The sequence below is a fragment of the Penicillium verhagenii genome, assembly GCF_028828195.1.
Source record: "Penicillium verhagenii strain IBT 33310 chromosome Unknown utg000009l_segment0_segment0, whole genome shotgun sequence".
Classification (NCBI taxonomy): Eukaryota; Fungi; Ascomycota; class Eurotiomycetes; order Eurotiales; family Aspergillaceae; genus Penicillium; species Penicillium verhagenii.
The window spans coordinates 757721-776815 of NW_026643173.1; the positions used below are offsets into that span (position 1 = coordinate 757721).

Sequence of the window (19095 nt, forward strand, 5' to 3'; positions counted from 1 at the left end):
TCGCTTGTAGATTGTCAATCTTTGCAATTACCCCAAGGTCATTATGAATGACTGCTGCAGCCTGGGCCCTGCAGAGAGATGAAATCCCTGCCCTCGGAGATAACAATCCACCAATTACTATTTAGCGCTAGTGTGTCGATCACCGAGAATACCCGGAGAAGGCTGAAACGAGGGTCTTCTGCTTACACCCAGTCTCGTTACTTGCCAGGTTTCATTCTGTTGCAACATTAGCCATATTCCGCAGTCAAAGAGGGCCTCCGGATGGGGAGAGGAGGAGGCTAGAAATGATCTTTCGTGGGGGCAAATTCCCTAATGGCTCAGATATTTCATTCGAGCTATTTCATGACTACATGTATTACTATTGTCTTCTGGTGATTTTTAACGCCGGGGGTAAATCAACCAGTGGCGCCACAGAAGCTGCAAATTATACAATGAATGCAAGAGACTTCGGGAATCTTCTGCTCTCGGTATTCCGTACACAATATGAAGCGTGCTCAATGGTAACAGCCTTGGAAGTAAGCGTGAGAAAGGGCAATCGAAAGCGACTGCCGGCGGGGCTCCACCGGTCGATACTAATTAACCCCTGCAGGCCTGCTGCCCTGCACTAAGCTACGGCCCGCACACAGACGATTTCAACCAAACCTTGAAACATCACTCGGCACTGACAATCTTTCTTCATTATATTGGTAGAATTCATACAGATGGGAGCCTTGAATTAAGTATTTTGCTCGCGGAATTATTTCATTGCAGCTCAATTAAACGCCATGACTCTTCTAAGGGTTGCCTAGTTAATAGGTGTCCAGGCATAATTAGATTAGTCAGCTCAGACGCGTTTTGAATCCACCAGTTATTCGCTCCCTGGAAGCTTGAAGGACTTAAAATATAAATTCCGCGTCTGGCTCCCATCCCTCTCAATTACAACCAGTTGACTGATGAGTGTTATAGCGTCGTCAAAGTGAATGTAATATGGTAACGTGGCCCTAACACCCAAGTCAAAGAGCCCACTTATCGTGAGGAGAAGAAACAGGAGGCAAGAGAGACAGTATTATTATATAAAGACGAATCAATCGCATGAATGGTGCAAACTATGGGTGCTGATGTCAATTGGTTACTAGTATACTGTGGCTGTCATTCTCTAATTTGCTTCTACTTTCTCACTCCGCAACCTCAACAATCAACTTCGTGCAGCTCACTCCCTGGATTAGTCGGTCCAACCCAGCGTTAATTGCCTCCAGGCCCTTTCCTATCAAGGTCGGCTCTGGACTTGGCTTTATAGCTCCTTTGACCAGATTCTCTCCCAGACACTTCCCGATCCAATATTGGAACTGCTTCAGCCTCTCCTTCTCCACCATCGACGGCAGCACAAACATGGTCTCTATCCCGCTAATAACCTCTGCATCCAAAGGAACCACGGGCGCTGACCCGATCTTTGCCACCGTTGTCTCCATGGACTCTTCTTCATTCTTTCCAACAAATGCTTTGAGTACGGCCTGGCATAGCGCCAGCTCCCCATTAGCAAGGAAGCAATGCTTGATCACCAATTCGTCCTCCTTGGCAGCCGAAACAATCGCGTCAACAACCTGCGGGTCTTTATAATCGAACACCCGGTCTGCGCCCAGTGACTCCACATAACTTTTATTCGCCGATCCGGCCGTAGCGTACACTGCCGCAAAAGAAGAGTCGGGGTCTTCCCGCAACAGTCGGGCTGTCTGTACACCCATGGTGCCGACGCTTGAAGAGGCTCCCCAGATGAGGAGAGCCTCTTTCTTCTCCATCTTGCTGATTTGCTTAATTTCGTTCCCATCGGCGTTGGTGCCGGTCGAGCCAGCAGAGACTAGGCCACGAGGGGAGGATTCTCCCACTCGTGGGATGCCCATAACATCCCACGCGTTGAGGGGTACCTCGATGGCGACAGGCAAGGTTGCTGCGTGGTTCCAAGAAATGCCCTCGCCCGGAAGGCGTACAGCATGTTGCCATGGAACGAGGCAACGCTCCTGGAACGTTCCATAGTCTGGCCCCCATGACTTCCAGAAAGAGCCAGAGTAGGCGACGACGCGGGTGCCCGGCTGAAATGATTGGGTTCCATCGTTGCCGGAGGTGCCGGTGGGGACGTTGTCACCGACCTCGAGGACCAAGCCTGACATTTCAAAGCCGATGACTGTTGGGTATTTCGATATGAAGAGACCCTTGCCGCGTATCTGGATGTCTGCAGGGTTCAAAGCTATGGTTTTGACAGCGACGAGGAGCTCGTCCGGTCCTGGCTTTGGGGTGGGACGCGTCTGAAGCTCAAAGGGCTGGCCTTCGGCTACAAAGACGGCAGCGAGGTGGGTGGCCATTTGAAAAAAATTAAAGGTGTGCAAAGTGAATGATTGTTTCCAGAAAGGAGATGGTATAAAATTCAAATACTGCGGAAGAGGCCTTCTATTTATAAAGTTCAATTCCAATTTCAAGCCGCTTACTTTTTGATGTGCGAATGCTCACTAGTGATCCCGGCCCCCTCTTCATTGACTATACTTAAAGGGTCCACAATGGCGGACATAGCCAACCAGAGGCTTTTCTACCCAAAAAAGAGTTAGTGCGGTGCGTGAAACTTGTTACTTGGAAGGTGCGTTTCCGAAAGGATTATGACTCACAAATGATGATGCGGAATAAGTCTACTCTTATTAACCCCAACGGCCCCTCCATAAGCCATTGATCTCCTCCACTTTAATATATTTCGAAATCAAACTATTCGGAGGAGAGAGACTATGTTCGAATACAAGGGAGAGAGCACATATGTGAACCGAAGAGAGGAAATCTCTGCTATGGAACGGGGCGAAGAAAGCAAAAGAAGAGAAACAAAATAATAAACATGACTAAATACACAAAGGGGACTGGGATGTGATATGTAGGGGTGTATAGTACCCCTTTGGGGAGACAACTCCCGCCCAACACAAACTAAACCCTCAGTCAAATGCAGCATATTCAACAGCCATCATTCAGGCGTTCGCGGGCGTAGATTCCCGCGAAGATCTAGATTCGGCTGCCTGAGCTTCGTTTCCACTACTATCAGACTCGTCTTCACCGCTCTTAGACTTATCACTACCTCTTGCAGTCTCCGTACTGGCCTGTGTCAAGTATGCTGTGGTATTGGTTGCTGTGCAAATAAGCTCATTTACCTGTGCCGAATCCAAAGCAATACCTGTATAGTCATTGGTTAGCTTTTTTTTCGCTGACATTAGAAAGGAAAAGTACTCACGATTCCCCCTATACACGATGTGTTCGATTTCTTGATAGGTGTCATGATATGCGGTATTGAAAGCTGCATACCCAACTTTTTGAGGACGGTTTTCATCCATTGCGGGTCCATAATTATAATTCCAGGTTTCAAAAGTTGCTTGCTTTGCTTCCTCTTGAACATCCAAAACCCCAGCATTGATCAAATTATTAGTATACTGACACCTGCACATGTGTGACACACCTGTGTTAGCAATCATAAAAAGAGGAAACCCGAAAAGAAACCTTGGAAACTCACATAAAATCCTTACACCCCACCACATCCTCATCTTCTGTGACAAACCCGGCAAGAAGCATTTTTTTATCTTCAATGACCCGAAGAAAGTCCCTAACTGTCTTTCCTTGGTTGTTGGGGTTCACTGGAACCTCCATGACCTTGACTGCATTCCTATGTGGTCCAGCGTATGTGAACGTTCTGATATCCAAGTCCCCAAGACTGCATCTTTTGAATCCAGGATGGTTGTACTTAAGGTTAATGATGATTCCCCTGCTATTGATTGGTGTACTACCTTTGGCGTTTTTTGTCTGCTGGTTCTTGAAAATCAGCCTCATAAAGCAGTGATTTGGTCGAATGTCATCTTCGTCAGACTCTAGGTCAGCATCGTGGGCCTTATCTATAAATTCAATAAAACATTGCGACACCTTCTTGGATCGGATATTGTGCGGCAAATCTTCCATCTTGAGAAATACTTCCAACACGTATGTGCGAGATTTTTTAGCTGGTCGCTTTTCCTCACCGACAGGAGAGACCTTGCGCTTTTTCTCATTTTCCGTGGTGGCCATGTCTGAAATGCTTGGATTGTTGATGTCGGCGGTTTTCAATTATTGATACTCTGTGTAGTTAAATGTTCAATGTTCACTGTTTATGAATGATTTTGATGGGATATCAAAGCTATGAATGTCGAGGATATGGATAAGGTATTTAAAGACTCTGTTTCTCTTGAGAGGAGTTAACCTGCTGATGTTGGAAATCTAAGATATCTTGATTATTTGCTACATTTAGATTCATGATCTTCATGCAAAGAACTTGAAACCGAGGTTGAAAGCAAGTAACAATAAGATAAAAATACTCTTTACATGCGGGGACCTGAAATTAGGTGGCTTTGTTGGCTTTGTGTTAGAACAAAGATATATTAAATTCTTTCTTTCAATGACTGCTGCGGTGAGTATGAGAAAGAGTTTCTAACAGTGAAGGTTGAGAGATCGAAATTCTACCCGTAAACACTAACAATCAATTCGAATCTACTGTAAAAGATTTATTCTTCAATCATTCTATAGTAGTAGAATTTCGCAGCCGGTTAAACTTAGCAATTCGCTTTACACCAAAAAAGGTTATATCTAGAAAGTAATTTACAAATCATTCAATCAACATCAGTGGCCGAAGCAATCGCCCTGGTGGCCTCTAGATCTCTCTGTAGCTCTCCAATTTTCGAGTCCAAAGCCACTACACAATCCTTCCCAAGCGGCATGCGAAGATAATCATGCCCAGTGACAGTGACCTTGATTATTGCACGCGCAGCTTTTTCCGGGTCTCCCTTAATATAATCCGGAATTGATGTAAGCCCTCGGAAGCTATTGACCATTTGCTCAACCACGGTTCCCTTATAGCCTTCACTGAAGCCATTCTCAAATCTACTAGACATAATAGCACGATTTGAGAAGGGAGTGCGAAAAGCGCCCGGCTCCACAATCAGCACTTTGATTCCCAAAGTCTTGACCTCGTGAGAAAGAGACTCGTGGATAGCCTCAATCCCGAATTTACTCGCAGAATAAGTTCCTCGTCCAGGGCGTGCGATAAAGCTATTCCTCGAACAATGCTCCCTGTTAGCTATTGTTGGATTTCAAAGAAAAGGTGTTGATAGATTAACACACCCAGCACCACTGCTGATCAGGATGATATGGCCCGAGCCTCTTGTACGCATGACAGGAAGACAAGCACGCACGGCGCGAAGGGGGCCATAGAAATTTACTTCCATTTGATCGCGGACTTCGGCCTCACTTGGGGAGAATAGTATCCAGTCAGTGGGTTGATAATATTTTTCAGCATCCCAGGTGCCGGCACATACCATGTGTCTTCAACACCACCGATAAAAGCATAGCCTGCGTTGTTTACCAAAACATCCACATTGTGCTCCTGCGCACACTTCGCGAATTTATCATATGCACTGTTTTGGGCAGGATTCAGACCTATCCATACACCCCCACTGGCGGAGAATTCAGGATAGGCTGCTTCGGCATTTTCGACGTCACGCGTGGTTCCAATGACTTTGTATCCAGCCTTGAGAGCCTCTGAGGCAAGCGCCTTGCCCAGTCCTGATGATGCACCAGTTATTAACCAAGTCGAGCGTGTGACGCTCATGATTGAATGACTTGAAGTATAAGAAAGGTGTTCAATGTTATTATTTCAAATACTAGTTGATCTTTAATTCAATGTTCAATAATTTTTGCAAGCCTGATCTGGAAAGAAACCTTGGAATATTCTCAAGGTTGGTTATCAATGTCGTGGGGACCAAAGAAACCGTCGGAGACACCCGGAGTTAAGAACTTAACCCCTTGCCCAACGAGAATTTTAGCAAATGACTAGACCCTGTCAGAGAAAAAAATCCGGACTTAACAGAGGACAAGCCTGCTCGAGTTGCCATTGGGTAATTGACCATTTCACGTTCGACGTTCCTCTGAATCAAATTAAGCGATATAATTCATTTCACTGTCCGTTCTTGTACATACATAATACGACCATAGGCATCGGACTAAGCCCAGGGCGGTGAAATGCCACCAATGAACTGCTTCGGTGCTACGGCAGAAAGTCTTGCAGTTCAAGAGCGGTGACCCTAAGCTTGCCTAACTTGTTCCGGGTCGCGACCCTAGCAAGTAACCTTACTAACTCTCAACTCACCCGATTTCCCCACCATCTGATTGACTTTAGGTATGGCGGCCGATAGAGGCCACCCCTAGGTCAAATCCCAATTTCAACTTTCCGACCGGCAGAGAGTAAATTACGAGTAATTCCAAATTCATATTAGTTTTTGAACTCCATTATGTTCAGGCAGTTCAGCGCTGCATTATACGATAAATCCTTGAATTCTATTATATATTAGTAATGCTATATTATATTAACTACTTCACTTTCTCTAGGTAAATTATCACAATAACTGGCAAGAAAGAGAGGCTGAGATCTTAGTCATATAATCCATTCTTAAGTCCCTTCTCAAGACTACTCTCAAGTCTACTCTCAAGTCTACCCTCAAGTCTACCCTCAAGTCTACCCTCAAGTCTATTCTCAAGTCTATTCTAAAAGTGACCCGTATTCAGATCAAATCCCTTAAGATATTCCTGTACATGATAAATACAATACAGGCGGGAAACAGGGCGGTGAAGTTAGAAACTGAAATTGGGATTTGACATAGGGGTGGCCTCTATCGGCCGCCATAGCTGGGGACTCTGATTGACTTTATGTAGGTTCAATCGCCGCGCTGCGCGCGGCGACAGCACTTGTTTCTTTATACGAACAAAGAAAACGGAAAAAACAAAACAAAAACAAAAACATACAACAGTCAGGATTCGCATGTGGTCACCCACCATACTACTAACTGACCGGCGTGTGGCTTAAGTACGGCTGAGCGGACGGGAAGCCCTGTTCTCCACACCCTATGGTCGTATGTACTTGTAACCCAGCAGAAGGGGAATATGTAGTGCCGACTATATCAGAATAGTGGGAATTGGGTGAGCGCCGCTTTAGCATCACGCGACCCGGGTGATTAGGGTGAATACTCAATAGACAGGGCGAGAACGGGGTGAGGCCGGGTGAGAAATCATACTTGTTCCTGAGCCTTATCAATCCTTTCACACAGACCCTCAGGGTTGTCTCCAGAGGTGACATTCTCAATCCACTCTCGTATGGCCCGCGCCTCGAAAACATTATCGCAACTCCGTACTGCATAATCAAAATCTCTTTCGCGCTGGGATTCCTCAAATACATCCACCCATCCAGGTTCCAGGGCTCTCATCGTATCCATGAAAACGCCACGAAGAAGAGTAAGCTCATAATTCTCCAAATGCTCCAGGTAGAGATCGCAGGGTTCTCCATCTTCTTCATGGCCGTATGTTGTTCGATCGGGCTCTGTGCGTCTATTTGGCCCTTCCAAAAATGCGGGATAATTGCAGGCAGCCCACAAAGGAAGTGTTGCGACACATTCCCAATCTAAGACAGCAGCCAGCTCTCCGTTGTCTTGGACGAGAATGTTTCGGCTGGAAAGGTCATCATGGACGATGATCGAAGGTTCAGGGCTGTCTTCAGGGTTGTCCTCAATGGGCTGAAAAACCAATGATAGCAGATTTTTCAGCTTTCCAATGATGTCCAATGTTCTTGTGGCATCTTCCTTCCTAGCTTCCTGCTTAGGATCAAGATCACTTGATGGTAAACTAGAGAGCTTTGATTGATGGCTTTTTTCTTCTAGTAACAGACGGGACAGCATCCAGTCTTTGCTAGAATTGAATGGCCCCCGGTGAACATCTTCTTGAATACTCGGCCCCCAGAAAAAGTCCATTGAAACGATTCTGCCCACGTCGGGAGGGCCCGGGATTTTCGATTCATTCAGGGCTGATGCGTTGGAATACACCGAGCCCTCAGCAGGCCACATACCTTCATCTAGCGGGGAGCCATCGGCAGTATATTGCTTTTCATAGATATTCCCAATCCGCTGGAGTTTGTTCTGAAAAAGCCTAGCGGAGTAAACTACGAATTGTTTGACTAGGGTCCTTTTCGCAGGAAATGACAAAGAGTGCCATGCATCTGCTAAAGGCGTCCCCGACGCTTTAGTCATGAGGATCCATTCAAATCCAATTAAATTCGCCCGAGAAGTTTGGTAAGCAAGAACCCGAGGAATCGGGATATCTGTGATGTGAGAAATCCAGGCCATGGTCGAAACTTCGCTCATAGTCTTGTAGTACGGATCAACTGGTAACGCCACCCGCATAACGAAATCCTGATCATCGACTTTCGCGACGTAAATTCTGTTCAAGCCACCTTGAGCGAGAAAGGACACACTCACTGTGCTTTCTGGGCGTAGCGACAGTATTGTGTGCTCGATTTTTTCAAGATCGGGTTCAATTGTCCACTCAGGCTCCAGGCCAAAGAGGTGTTGAACCCAGACGACTCCCTGAAACTGGTCCTCTAGAGAATCCTTCATCGTGGGGGGAGATGCAGTTTTCCGTAGCTATAATTTGGGTATGGAAAGCTAAGTTGAATTTCCCACGTCAGTACGGCCTGAACCTCAGAAGGGCCCGTATAAAGGGATGCAACAACAAATCCCCAAATCTGGTTTCCATTGAAAATCTACGCCACCCATTTAATTCATATTTCATGTAGACAATTTCAAGGGTGTTCTTGATTTATATCATATATGTAGCTTCATCAGTTTTATCTGCTTTTGCCCTAAGTATGTTTTTTTTTAATTATAACAAAATTCTATCATATCTCTTCAGTTCCAGCTTACCAGATGTGTTGATCAAAGCCTCGCTTGCTCATTCTGCGAGAGCATTATTCCCATAGCAGATACCATTTCTTTCACCTCCACTGTAGAACGAGGTAAATTGTGGATAGCACTGTGCTGGTAAGAGACCCGTAGTCTTGGATTACAGAAAGACTCAACCATCTTTGCTGCCTCGGCAAACATTGGGGGGTCATTATTGCTCCAGCAGTGAAGCGTTGGAATATTCAAGCGCGTTCGGTACACATCAGGTTGGAGTACACAGGGGACCTCTAGAATGTCGCGACAGAGAAAATCAGAGCGGGGCCGGCCATGAACAGGCTTCAGGATATCAAAACACCGAGCTGTCAGGCTAATCGAAGATCGAATAGGCTCTGGAAGCCGACATATCTCAGCATCCTCACCAGAACGAATTCGCTGCTGGTCTTCTGGTGATAATGATCCATGGATCATCTTTGTATAGGCAGGATCTGCAGAGAGAGGTGGCATAGGCGAACAGAATATAGCGAACTGAACCGGAAGGGGTCTTAGAGGGTAAAGAGTCGCCTTCTCAAGTAGATAAGATATCAACAGACCAGCACCGGTGCTGAATCCGAATACACCGTCGAAAGGTCCGTGTTTGTCAAAGGTGTCATCGATCAAATTGTGGGCGGCTTTCATGCTCGCGGTATCAAAGTCGAGACTATAGCAAAGGTACGGACCAGGGAATGATTTGGCGATTCCTATAACATTGAATAGGCAAAGTCAGTGACGGCATCGAGATGGCAGGCTAAGCTTATTAGACCAACCTGGATCCGCTGGGCCCTCAAGTTGTCCCGCGACAAAATGGAACTCCCAGCTAGGGTCGCAGTATTTTTGAACTTTCGCTAATTGGGACTTCATGATCTCGGGACTGGTTCCGAAGCCATGGCAACATAAAATCTTCATTTTGGCAGCGAGGAGGTAACACTTTGCAGGGCGAAATTTGAAATTGGCGGTTTAGGGGTTTAAGAGAGAGCACTTGAGGATGAAGATCGGACTTTAAATCTGGGATTGGCCTTTTAGTTGTATAGCTTCCTTGGCAGTAACCTACTAGTACGTGGCGGGAAAGGTGCTCTCGTAATATTTAGCTTAATCTATTCTGCAATGATATTCTCACGGCAGTCATAGTAGATAAAAAAACAAAATGATACAACACGCGACCTGCGGAGCCAATCACATCTCTCAGATAATGTCGCTGAAGAATCCTTGAATTGCTTTTGCGCCGGGCCTGGAGGGCAAGTGGATGCAAAGAAGTGGAGCCATAAAGCCGACCTATGGCAAGAAAAGACGAGCTTCGGGTTTGCCCGAAACTTGGGGTACGACCTACCAACTTAGTTCGCTGCGTCCATCACAATCTTGGTGAATGATTAAATAGCCAGAATATCAAAAATTTCCGCAAATTTCTTCTGTTATGCAATACCTGCCAATTTTATGTTTCGAGAGGGGAAACCCACAAAATACTCCGCCGTAGGATCAATGTGGTGAGATCGGCTATTAATACCAGCTCAACCGATAAGCGATCTAAAGGATTCTAGGCCAAATAAGAATACTTCTCCGAGCCACTGATGATGGGGATGGCGAATTTTAGGCGATTCTCAGCTGCATTGACTTACCGCCATTTTATAATTAGTGGTACCTTGAGGCGACATGTCATTCGCTATGATTGAACTGGTTAACCATTTGGCCCTGAAGAGACATGATTAGAGGTCTGAGCCCAGGGGCCAGGGCCAAGTCCAATATCTACTAGTACCTGGAAGAAAGCAAGAAGAATAACTTTGAATGAGCCATCAAAAATAGCATTGCTGCTTGGTAGTTTCCACGTACAAGTAAAGAGCGCCCGCGGTCCACCCGCGCGGCGCGCAGTATTGTTTTCTACTCAATACCGGTGCGTCAAGTATAGAAATTTTGCATATCTGTACTGTTCCTTCCCGTCGCTCGAGACAAAATCGAGGTATACAGGCCACTCGCATAGACATAGGTCGAAAACCACTTCGGGGGCAGCGATATCGTTTACTTTTTTGACCCGAACGACCAGAAACCATTCATGGAGATCCAGAACAAGGCCGCTTCAGCTTGCCCCCAACAGTCGCTCTAAAAGTTTTAGATTGCTTCAACTACACTCCCAAGGACGTCTACGCTAAACGAGACCCCGAGGCGTAAATCCAATATTTGATCATATACGGAGTCACGTTCGGACAGGCCACAACCGAAACCGCTCAAGCATAAGCTGCCTATGATAATAAGGCGCCAAGCTTAGAACAGCATCTTACCCTAGGCATGCTCTGGGTTTGCAACCTCCCCGAGTACGAAGTAGGTGTGCACTACCTTAGTCAGGTATTGAGTATTTACTCTTCCAAAGCAACTAGCCACTATAATACACTGCAGGAGTACTGCTTCTAAGGTTTACGGTAAATAGTACATCGGCTTTTCCCAATTCAATTCCTGAGTATATACGTGTGTCTAGGTCGTGATGAGGCTACAATCCCCGGGTGCACTTACACTTATTATGTAGTGAGAGTACAGCTCTAGGTATCAACATCTATCTGGAAAAGGACCATCGGAGTTGGTCCGATGTGACGTAGGTAATTTACGTTACGTAACAACAGCGGGCGCCAAGCAATAGTAACTTTCAAGCATACACAGCTCTTCCAGTTAGCGCATTCCCGTTGCATTCAAATCAATAATTGAAAGGACAGGTGTTCACGAAGCTCAGGTTTGAGCTTCTTTAAATATCCCCCCAGAAACCGAACAACAGGAAATACGTTATATATCCGCAAGCGCGGATTTACCAGGACACAACTTACAAGCATGCCGACAAACAAAACCAGCGACAACGGATTACGCATTGAACCGGTCACTCAAGCCCAGGATATAATCGATGCCTTTGAGGGCGTATCCGAGGCCTTTGGTCGCCAGGCGCAAGATGGTGTCTGGATAGCCATGACACCGGGGTGGGATACACCCGAAGGTCGAAGCCTCGGAGCCGCCCGGATGGTGACCCGCTGGCGCGGGATCACCCAAGACATGAGCGGCAAGCCAAGCACCGTTTTTCTGAAAGCCACACTACCTTCCCCGGACGATGGAGGGAAGCGCATAATTGTTGGCTGCGCAATCTGGGTTCAGGGTTCCAGTGTAGCGGGCTACGGTGAACCAGCCGTCAAAGAGGAGGATCTTTGCGACGCCATGAATCTCGAGGAGATTTACCCGGGCAATAAATCTGAGCAGCGCTACTGTTGCCAAGTTGTTGCCTCTATGCATAAGCAGCGCGGTGAGGTCCTTGAAGAAAAAGCGACCGAGGATCCGCCGGCGGTTATGATCCTCGACTTGTGTGCTGTTCATCCGGCGCACCAGCGCAAAGGCATTGCGAGAGCGCTAGTGCAATGGGGCTTGGATGAAGCTCGACAACGTGGTGATCTGGAATTGATTCTCGAGGCGTCTGCTATGGGACGTCATGTGTATGGACAGATGGGATTTGTGCAGGAAGGACCGGAGATTGAGTATGTTGTTGACGACGAGTTCGCATCCCGCAGCAGACCTTCCAATATCTTCATGCGCACCCGCGGCTCTGTATAGATTCTTCAAACCACAAACTTTGGTCAGCCTTGAAAATATAATAAAAAGGGGGGCGGGGTGGTGAAACTAACGGAGCTTCACCATTCATGCAATATACACCAGCACGGTGCGATGCTGTCTTATCGCACGTGTATATCAAACAATTATAGCGCGTCGTGCACCGTAAGCGCGTCGCAATAAATCCACCGAACCTTGGAATGTTGTTCATGAATTATGATGGGCCGTAGGGTTGGAACCCGTGCTTACCTGGACACCTGGACAGGTTCCAGGGAAAGTTTACCTAAGTGGATTTCGTACTTGGTTAGCATTGATATAGCATACTCGGGCTTTCAATTCGTAAGAGTTTAGGTACCATAAACAGCACTTGTGCAGGGAATATAGTGAGTCATTGAGAATGTTATTATACACAATACTTAAGATGGGGATGTACTCGGTACTCGAGGAGATTAAGATTAAAACCGAGAACTTGGTGATAGCATAAACTTAGTAATTGAGATAGGCATTGTACTCTCATCAGCACCTAGCTGCATCCTAGCTGCATAGCGCGTGAACCTTACGTGTAAGAAATCGATATATCCCACATGCATGTCGCACAGTGTGCCAAATACCCGAAAATAGAAGATCACAGATCACAGGCAGTGCCCGCCCCAGCTACTATTTCAGTTGCAGTGCTCATTCCATTTGAGTTGGGTATAACTATAATCTCATCCGTGTGGGGTCAAAACGAACGTTGATGTCTTGAGTGCAGGACTGCCCACATGTCTCAGATCTGACATGCATAATGCAGCTCAAAACAAGAAGTTACCTGAGCAATATCTTGCACTTATTGGATTAAACATGCTGTCATGAAGCCCCGTCATTTGCTATTGAAATAAGAAATGTGAGTTGAATTCCGGGATAATAAGCGCCAAGGTTCGTTAAGGTTGGGGGCCGTAATTACTATTCACTTCTTCGATGATGTTGCTGCATGATTGCATCAAGGGGCCCAATTCTGAGTCGCTTCCTGTCGTTTTCTAACATCCAAATTTTCGATTCGGAGCGTGTTCATTTTTTCAGAACTAGGAGCTTAAAAATATCTCCCGAAACCTCCAGACGTCAAATATGAAGGTTCACGTTCAGTACGCAGCTCGTTTTTTTCTATGTTTGAAAATTACCAGCGTCGGACTTGGCAATAGTTCATACCAAAGTCACGTATTGGACCCCAAATCCTGCAGGCTGTCATGCATGAAATCCCATTGCTTTCCATAATTATCTTCACGCTCTAATTAAATGATGCACGTGGAACGATGCATGTGGGTGTCAGCCTATCAATCTGATCAAGTTGCAGCACTACGTTGGACGATGAAGAATGGGGCCGAAAACAAGGTATGCGAACTATCAATAGAGTTGACTTGGTATGACTTGGGGAATCTTCATGGGGGCGATGATTGCTGTAAGAATGGAAGCTTCGGGGCTCTCTTTATCATCCAGGCCTCGGAAGCCCCAGTGATGTGGTCGGTATAGGAAGACGAAATATTTCACATAATGGCAGTGGCCACAACAAACCCTCCACGAGAAGCTTCTCTGCTCAGCATTACACCCTTAGCAGACCTTGAAAAAGCATGGATTGGCCATTCTGCTTCTTCAAGCACTACCGATATCCCAGACGAAATCTATTCACCCTCACTGGGCTTGAGGTTATACTCCGAGTCTCCCGTTTTTGAAAGAACACCCTCACGAGAATCTATCTTTTGGACGATTTATCGACAACTTTTCTCCGCTGTCCTCCTTGCCAATCTGCCCATCTTAATCTGGATCTTGGTTTGTGATCGAAATATCAACCGCGTGATCGATGCTGTGGCGGTAAACTTCTTGTGTTGTGCTCTTGCACGCCAGCCCTTCGTGGTGAACGGTTTCTTCATGACTTTCTGCTCGATTCCCAAATCTCTTCCGCTGTGGGTGCGACGCAATGCTGCCAACATTCATCAATATGGAGGTGTGCACAGTGGATGTGGAATCGCTTCACTGCTATGGTATCTGGCCATGGTTGTGCTGATGACCCGCGACTTCTTTATCGCGAATACCCATTCAATCGCTTCCACCGTCGCCCTTACTCTCTCCTACATCATCGTTTTGCTCCTTGTCGCCGTCATTGGCGTATCATACCCAGCTTTCCGCACCTGCCATCCCACTGTCTTCCAGTTGACCCACCGATACTGTGCCTGGCTGATCGTGGCCTTTTTTCTCGCCTTCCTCGCTGTCTTCGCCAAATCTGCCTATCCACAATCTCAAGGAGAATATCTAATTCACCTCCCCGCATTTTGGTGCATCTGCCTTTACGCACTTGTCATTGTACAACCTTGGGCTCGTTTGCGCCAGATCCCTGTCCGTACCGAGGTTCTCTCCTCTCACACACTCCGTCTGCATCTCCCAGGATCCACCAGTTTCGGCAAAATTATTTCACTCTCACGACACCCACTACACGACTGGCACAACTTCGCCACATTTCCGGATCCAACGCCCACTGGCTCCGTCGATTCCACGTTCTCATTGATTGTTTCACGCACTGGCAGCTTGAAATCTTCGATCATTGCCAGCAATCCCACAACAATATACACCCGCGGACAGATGACCTATAGCTTCACGCACGTCATGCGCCTCTTCCATCGCATCGTGCTTGTCGCTACGGGTAGCGGCATCGGTCCCTGTCTCTCATTTTTGGCAGAAAAACACAGACGGCCTGCTTTGAGACTACTTTGGCAGACACGGGCGCCCTTGTGGACATACGGATCGGGTATACTGGCACAATTGCATGAGCTTGTTCCTGATCCGATGGTTGTGGATACGGAGAAGTGTGGTGGGCGAATCGACTTGGTGCCGGTGATTGCGGATTTATACCACGAGACGCAGGCGGAGATGGTTTGCGTGATCAGTAATCAACGGTTGACGGAGGAGGTGGTTTATCGTTTGCGAAATCGGGGAATAGCGGCCATGGGGCCTTTGTTTGATTCTTGATTCTGCCTAGGTGAGCAACTTGTATGTGGAGCTATTGGAAATTCTTCACCTCATACCAGTGTAATGTTTTATGGATGTATGATATATGCTAGTTTTTATTTTCTCGCGATCGATCCACCCCCATCATTACTCGGGTACTTGGGGGAAAATCCATTACATGATCCCCAGTCGGCAGTTTAAATCTAAGCACCTTAAATATTCAGTTCGATACTCCATATAGAAAAGCTAGGAATGGTGAAGATATTCGAATGCAAATCTAAAATTACGCATAAACTCAAAGAATCTTCTCGAGGAGCTCGTTAAGCTCTTGCGCCACAAACTCCGGGTTATCCTTCTGCACAAAATGGCCCGCATTCGGCGCAATAAGGGGACCCTTGGCATACTCCGACTCCGTAATCTTCACCAATTCCTCGTTATAGCGATGCCAGTAAGGGTTGACAAAACGATTTGTCACCGGCTTAGGCGGACCCATCTTCAACGACTCCTCAGCAAATGTATCAAAGTCATGACCCACCACCGTCACGTATGGGCCATGGCCATCGGGGCCCCGAAGCAAAGGTCCGTCACCAGCTGGCAAAAGCTGACGCAAATTGCGGCGACTTAGCCCCTCCTTGTTACCAACATCAGGATGGAATATGCGACGGACACCGGCCCGCACCGCTCGGATAGCTTCTGCAGGGATAGGGTGGATACTGGTGGGGTCGAAATCTGCAGCATCGGGGTCGGGAAAGATGGAGATAAAGTCCGAATTTGCCAAGATACTGTCAAGCAGCAATAGAGCAGCCACTGTACCTGGGAATTCCTGGGCGTAGAGACGGGCCAGTGCGCAACCGATGGAGTTGGCGACTAGAACCACGGAGACGGAGTCAACATCGGAAATTGCTAGCTTCTCACTTGTTATTTGAGTGATCAGTTGGCGGAGGTCCTGCACGGTAGCTAGGCAGTCGTGGGCATGCGTGGCATCCTCTGCGTCGGCGTCCTGGGGGTCGCGATCGGTGGTTTGACCTTGACCGAAACGATCGTAGGTCAAGAAGCTGGGAATGCTGCTACCCTCGCGAATTGTTTTAAGTTGAGCAATGACGGGGTGCCAGAAGGCCTGAGGAAGTCCTAGGCCGTTAAGGAAGACGACGAGTACGGGCTTGGTGGCATCTGTGGAGGACTGGAAGCTGTAGCTTAGCTGCGCCGAGGGCTTGGTGGTGAGGGTAATGAAGTTCATAGTATCTGCCATTTCAAACGCCGGGGTGGGTTATGTGGGTGACGGAGCGCTGCTGGGTGAGGTATTTTCAAATTTGCAAAGGTGGAAAAGAAGAAAACAAAAAGTGATTACCCAGCAGATGAGGGGTGCTGACGCTAACCTTCACTAAAGTCCTAACTAGACCATGTTGAGTCTTGACTAGTATGTAGTAATGAGTCATCTTTGGTGAAGGCGTTCTTGTTTTTGGGGGCCTTTTTTCAAGGCGCGCAAGATGGTATTTTTGCAACGATTATACCACTAACCCAATTCGATCGGGAATCTAGAGATTGATGGACTAGACTTACTCCCAACATACTGGACAAGTGCCATTACGCTGATACAAAGGGCATTGTCGTCATCATGGCCAAGCAGATGCATTGGTGATCAATCACACCAGTTACACTGCAGCATCGGCCAACCGATAATTTTCGACGCATTAAGTCATTGTCTGCCCTCCTTTCCCCTTTACTACTCGGCTACTTGGGCAATATTTTGTCAGATGATTTCCTCGGTTGGCATTAGGCAGTTTAAAAGCAAGATACATACCTACTACTATAGTTATCTTTCAGGTTTAGTGACTCTCAAACATAGAAAACGAGAAGAAAACTTGGATTGATTCCCGAAAAAAAAAAAGAATTTGATGGATATTTAAGCAAAAACAAAAAGCACATAAGCAACCCGATGTTCTGTCTAAGTTACTTGGTCATATAAGTCTCTTCCTGGCACTCTACGGGCAATGGAATATCCGACCTTGGTTTGCTGGAAGGAAAGAGCAACTTGACAAGCAAGGATGGAACGTGTTTTTTGTGACCAAACACGAGCCCCATCTCGCGTACTATCCCCCTTCTCTGCTCTGGGCTAAAGCCATGTCCATCTGTGAATAGAATCAGACCAGACTTATCACGGTCACTCAGGGCATTCCATAGTTTCTCCGTCTTCTCTTCTTTGAAATCAAATGAAGTTCCCACAAGTTTGAAGATTTTGTTCACAGGATGTACGTCCTTGGAATGCCAGTCCAAAGATGACCACTTAGGGGTGATTTTCCAAGGAATGCGGCGCTCACTCGCGACGTATGGCATTATGTCTTTGAAAACTGATAGTCGATCTTTCTTGCCACTGACCGCATGAACAACTCCGCTCGTTCCACAGGCCAAGTGCATAAGAATTCGATCCACGACAACATCCACAGGAACTTCATCCAAGGTCGACTCATAAGGTGTGGAAGCCTGCGAGGCAAACCGGAATTGCCGTCCAAATGAAATGTTAATGCCAGCTACGAATCCCGCTGCCGGCGTTGAAGAAGCCCGTGCATAACCAGGATACGGGCAGCTTTTAGCAGGCGAGATTATCGAAGGCTTGACGATCAAAAGCTTTTCCAAGAGATGTTGCTCCCCGAACTTCTGCAACAAGAGTCTCTCCGTGAGGTTTTTGGCATACGAGTATGCCCAGGGAAAATCAAAGGTCTCCCAGACCTTGTTAGTGCCCGTGCGTTGTATCTCGACCCATTCCTCGGTCGCACCTCGGGTGATATATTCCCACGAGTCTTTTTGTGGCTCGGAGACCCTGTTTTCGGTATCAAGCTTGTAGAAGGATTCCTCGATAGTCACGTCGTTTTTTCCGGACAAAGTCCAAAGATGAGCATTGGAGTAGGCTGTTGAAACAAACACAAAGGTATGAAAGTATTGCATTTGCAGGGCGATATCTGCCAAAAACATCGTTGGTGACATCACTAGCTCGGACATCTTTCTGAGATTTTTTGAGCCCAGGCTGATCGAAGATGCGGCATGGATGACAATGTTCACTGATTCTTTGAGGCATTCCCAGTCTAGATGAGACAAGCCGAGGCCGGCCATCTTTAGGTTGCCACTGACAATTGTAATTCGAGGGTTATGAATAAAATATTCACAAATCGATTTAGATAGTAATTTCTGCCATTGTTCGTGGGCATTTCTATCGACATGTTGGTTAGTTCCAGGGTTGCGAATGTTTTTTTAGCGATCTTGTGATCGAATTGTTCAATTTTGGACATACTTATAGCCACCTCGAGAAAGCACAAAAACACGGCGGGGCTTGGCTTGAGTGAAGACTCTGTGTAAAATTGCAGTGCCAACAAATCCTGTTCCCCCTGTCAGGAAGATGGTTTTGTCGTTGTAAAAATCCCACATTTTGGTAGGTATTCAGTATGGAATCCAAGGCGTGCTCAGTTACTCTGAAAATCTCGAGGTCCACTTGGAAAATTTTCCACCTGAGCAGTCGTATGCTCAAAGCTTGCAGGTATCTGAGGTCTGATCCAATGTTGTGAACATTGAGAGGACTGGAGTAGATAGACAGAGAGATGCGTACATTTATAATCGAATCCTTGAAACGGTCTCTTGTTCTGACGGTTTTCATTCGCTCTAGACACATGCGGGCATCAATTGATGTGGATGCAGACCCGGCACTTGGTTATAACTATCGATCTGCTCACCTGAAAATTCCATTTTGTTTATTCAAAAGTATGAATGGTGA

At 46.7% G+C, this 19095-nt stretch overlaps 9 protein-coding genes across 9 annotated transcripts; 2 read left to right on the top strand and 7 right to left on the bottom strand.

Moving 5' to 3' along the window:
* Positions 1 to 1154: 1154 nt before the first annotated feature.
* N7466_009338 (zinc-binding alcohol dehydrogenase family protein) lies at positions 1155 to 2336 on the bottom strand (the record flags this gene model as incomplete). The annotated part of the gene is made up of 1 exon (XM_057168727.1): positions 1155 to 2336. One exon carries the CDS (start codon positions 2334 to 2336, stop codon positions 1155 to 1157), a length of 1182 nt encoding a protein of 393 aa, XP_057017433.1.
* Positions 2337 to 2978: 642 nt separating this feature from the next.
* Positions 2979 to 4059, bottom strand: N7466_009339 (uncharacterized protein; the record flags this gene model as incomplete). Its single annotated transcript, XM_057168728.1, has 3 exons — positions 2979 to 3181; positions 3239 to 3441; positions 3515 to 4059. The coding sequence occupies 3 exons, from the start codon at positions 4057 to 4059 to the stop codon at positions 2979 to 2981; spliced, it is 951 nt and encodes a 316-aa protein (XP_057017434.1).
* Positions 4060 to 4637: 578 nt separating this feature from the next.
* On the bottom strand, positions 4638 to 5635 carry N7466_009340 (SDR family oxidoreductase; the record flags this gene model as incomplete). The annotated part of the gene is made up of 3 exons (XM_057168729.1): positions 4638 to 5097; positions 5149 to 5274; positions 5343 to 5635. The coding sequence occupies 3 exons, from the start codon at positions 5633 to 5635 to the stop codon at positions 4638 to 4640; spliced, it is 879 nt and encodes a 292-aa protein (XP_057017435.1).
* A 1453-nt stretch (positions 5636 to 7088) lies between these two features.
* Positions 7089 to 8465, bottom strand: N7466_009341 (phosphotransferase family protein; the record flags this gene model as incomplete). The annotated part of the gene is made up of 1 exon (XM_057168730.1): positions 7089 to 8465. One exon carries the CDS (start codon positions 8463 to 8465, stop codon positions 7089 to 7091), a length of 1377 nt encoding a protein of 458 aa, XP_057017436.1.
* Positions 8466 to 8783: 318 nt separating this feature from the next.
* On the bottom strand, positions 8784 to 9425 carry N7466_009342 (uncharacterized protein; the record flags this gene model as incomplete). The annotated part of the gene is made up of 1 exon (XM_057168731.1): positions 8784 to 9425. The coding sequence occupies one exon, from the start codon at positions 9423 to 9425 to the stop codon at positions 8784 to 8786; it is 642 nt and encodes a 213-aa protein (XP_057017437.1).
* Positions 9426 to 11594: 2169 nt separating this feature from the next.
* On the top strand, positions 11595 to 12359 carry N7466_009343 (GNAT family N-acetyltransferase; the record flags this gene model as incomplete). Its single annotated transcript, XM_057168732.1, has 1 exon — positions 11595 to 12359. The coding sequence occupies one exon, from the start codon at positions 11595 to 11597 to the stop codon at positions 12357 to 12359; it is 765 nt and encodes a 254-aa protein (XP_057017438.1).
* A 1524-nt stretch (positions 12360 to 13883) lies between these two features.
* Positions 13884 to 15353, top strand: N7466_009344 (uncharacterized protein; the record flags this gene model as incomplete). The annotated part of the gene is made up of 1 exon (XM_057168733.1): positions 13884 to 15353. One exon carries the CDS (start codon positions 13884 to 13886, stop codon positions 15351 to 15353), a length of 1470 nt encoding a protein of 489 aa, XP_057017439.1.
* Positions 15354 to 15627: 274 nt separating this feature from the next.
* On the bottom strand, positions 15628 to 16581 carry N7466_009345 (alpha/beta fold hydrolase; the record flags this gene model as incomplete). Its single annotated transcript, XM_057168734.1, has 1 exon — positions 15628 to 16581. The coding sequence occupies one exon, from the start codon at positions 16579 to 16581 to the stop codon at positions 15628 to 15630; it is 954 nt and encodes a 317-aa protein (XP_057017440.1).
* Positions 16582 to 17282: 701 nt separating this feature from the next.
* Positions 17283 to 18752, bottom strand: N7466_009346 (uncharacterized protein; the record flags this gene model as incomplete). Its single annotated transcript, XM_057168735.1, has 2 exons — positions 17283 to 18453; positions 18619 to 18752. 2 exons carry the CDS (start codon positions 18750 to 18752, stop codon positions 17283 to 17285), a joined length of 1305 nt encoding a protein of 434 aa, XP_057017441.1.
* Between the last annotated feature and the right edge of the window lie 343 nt (positions 18753 to 19095).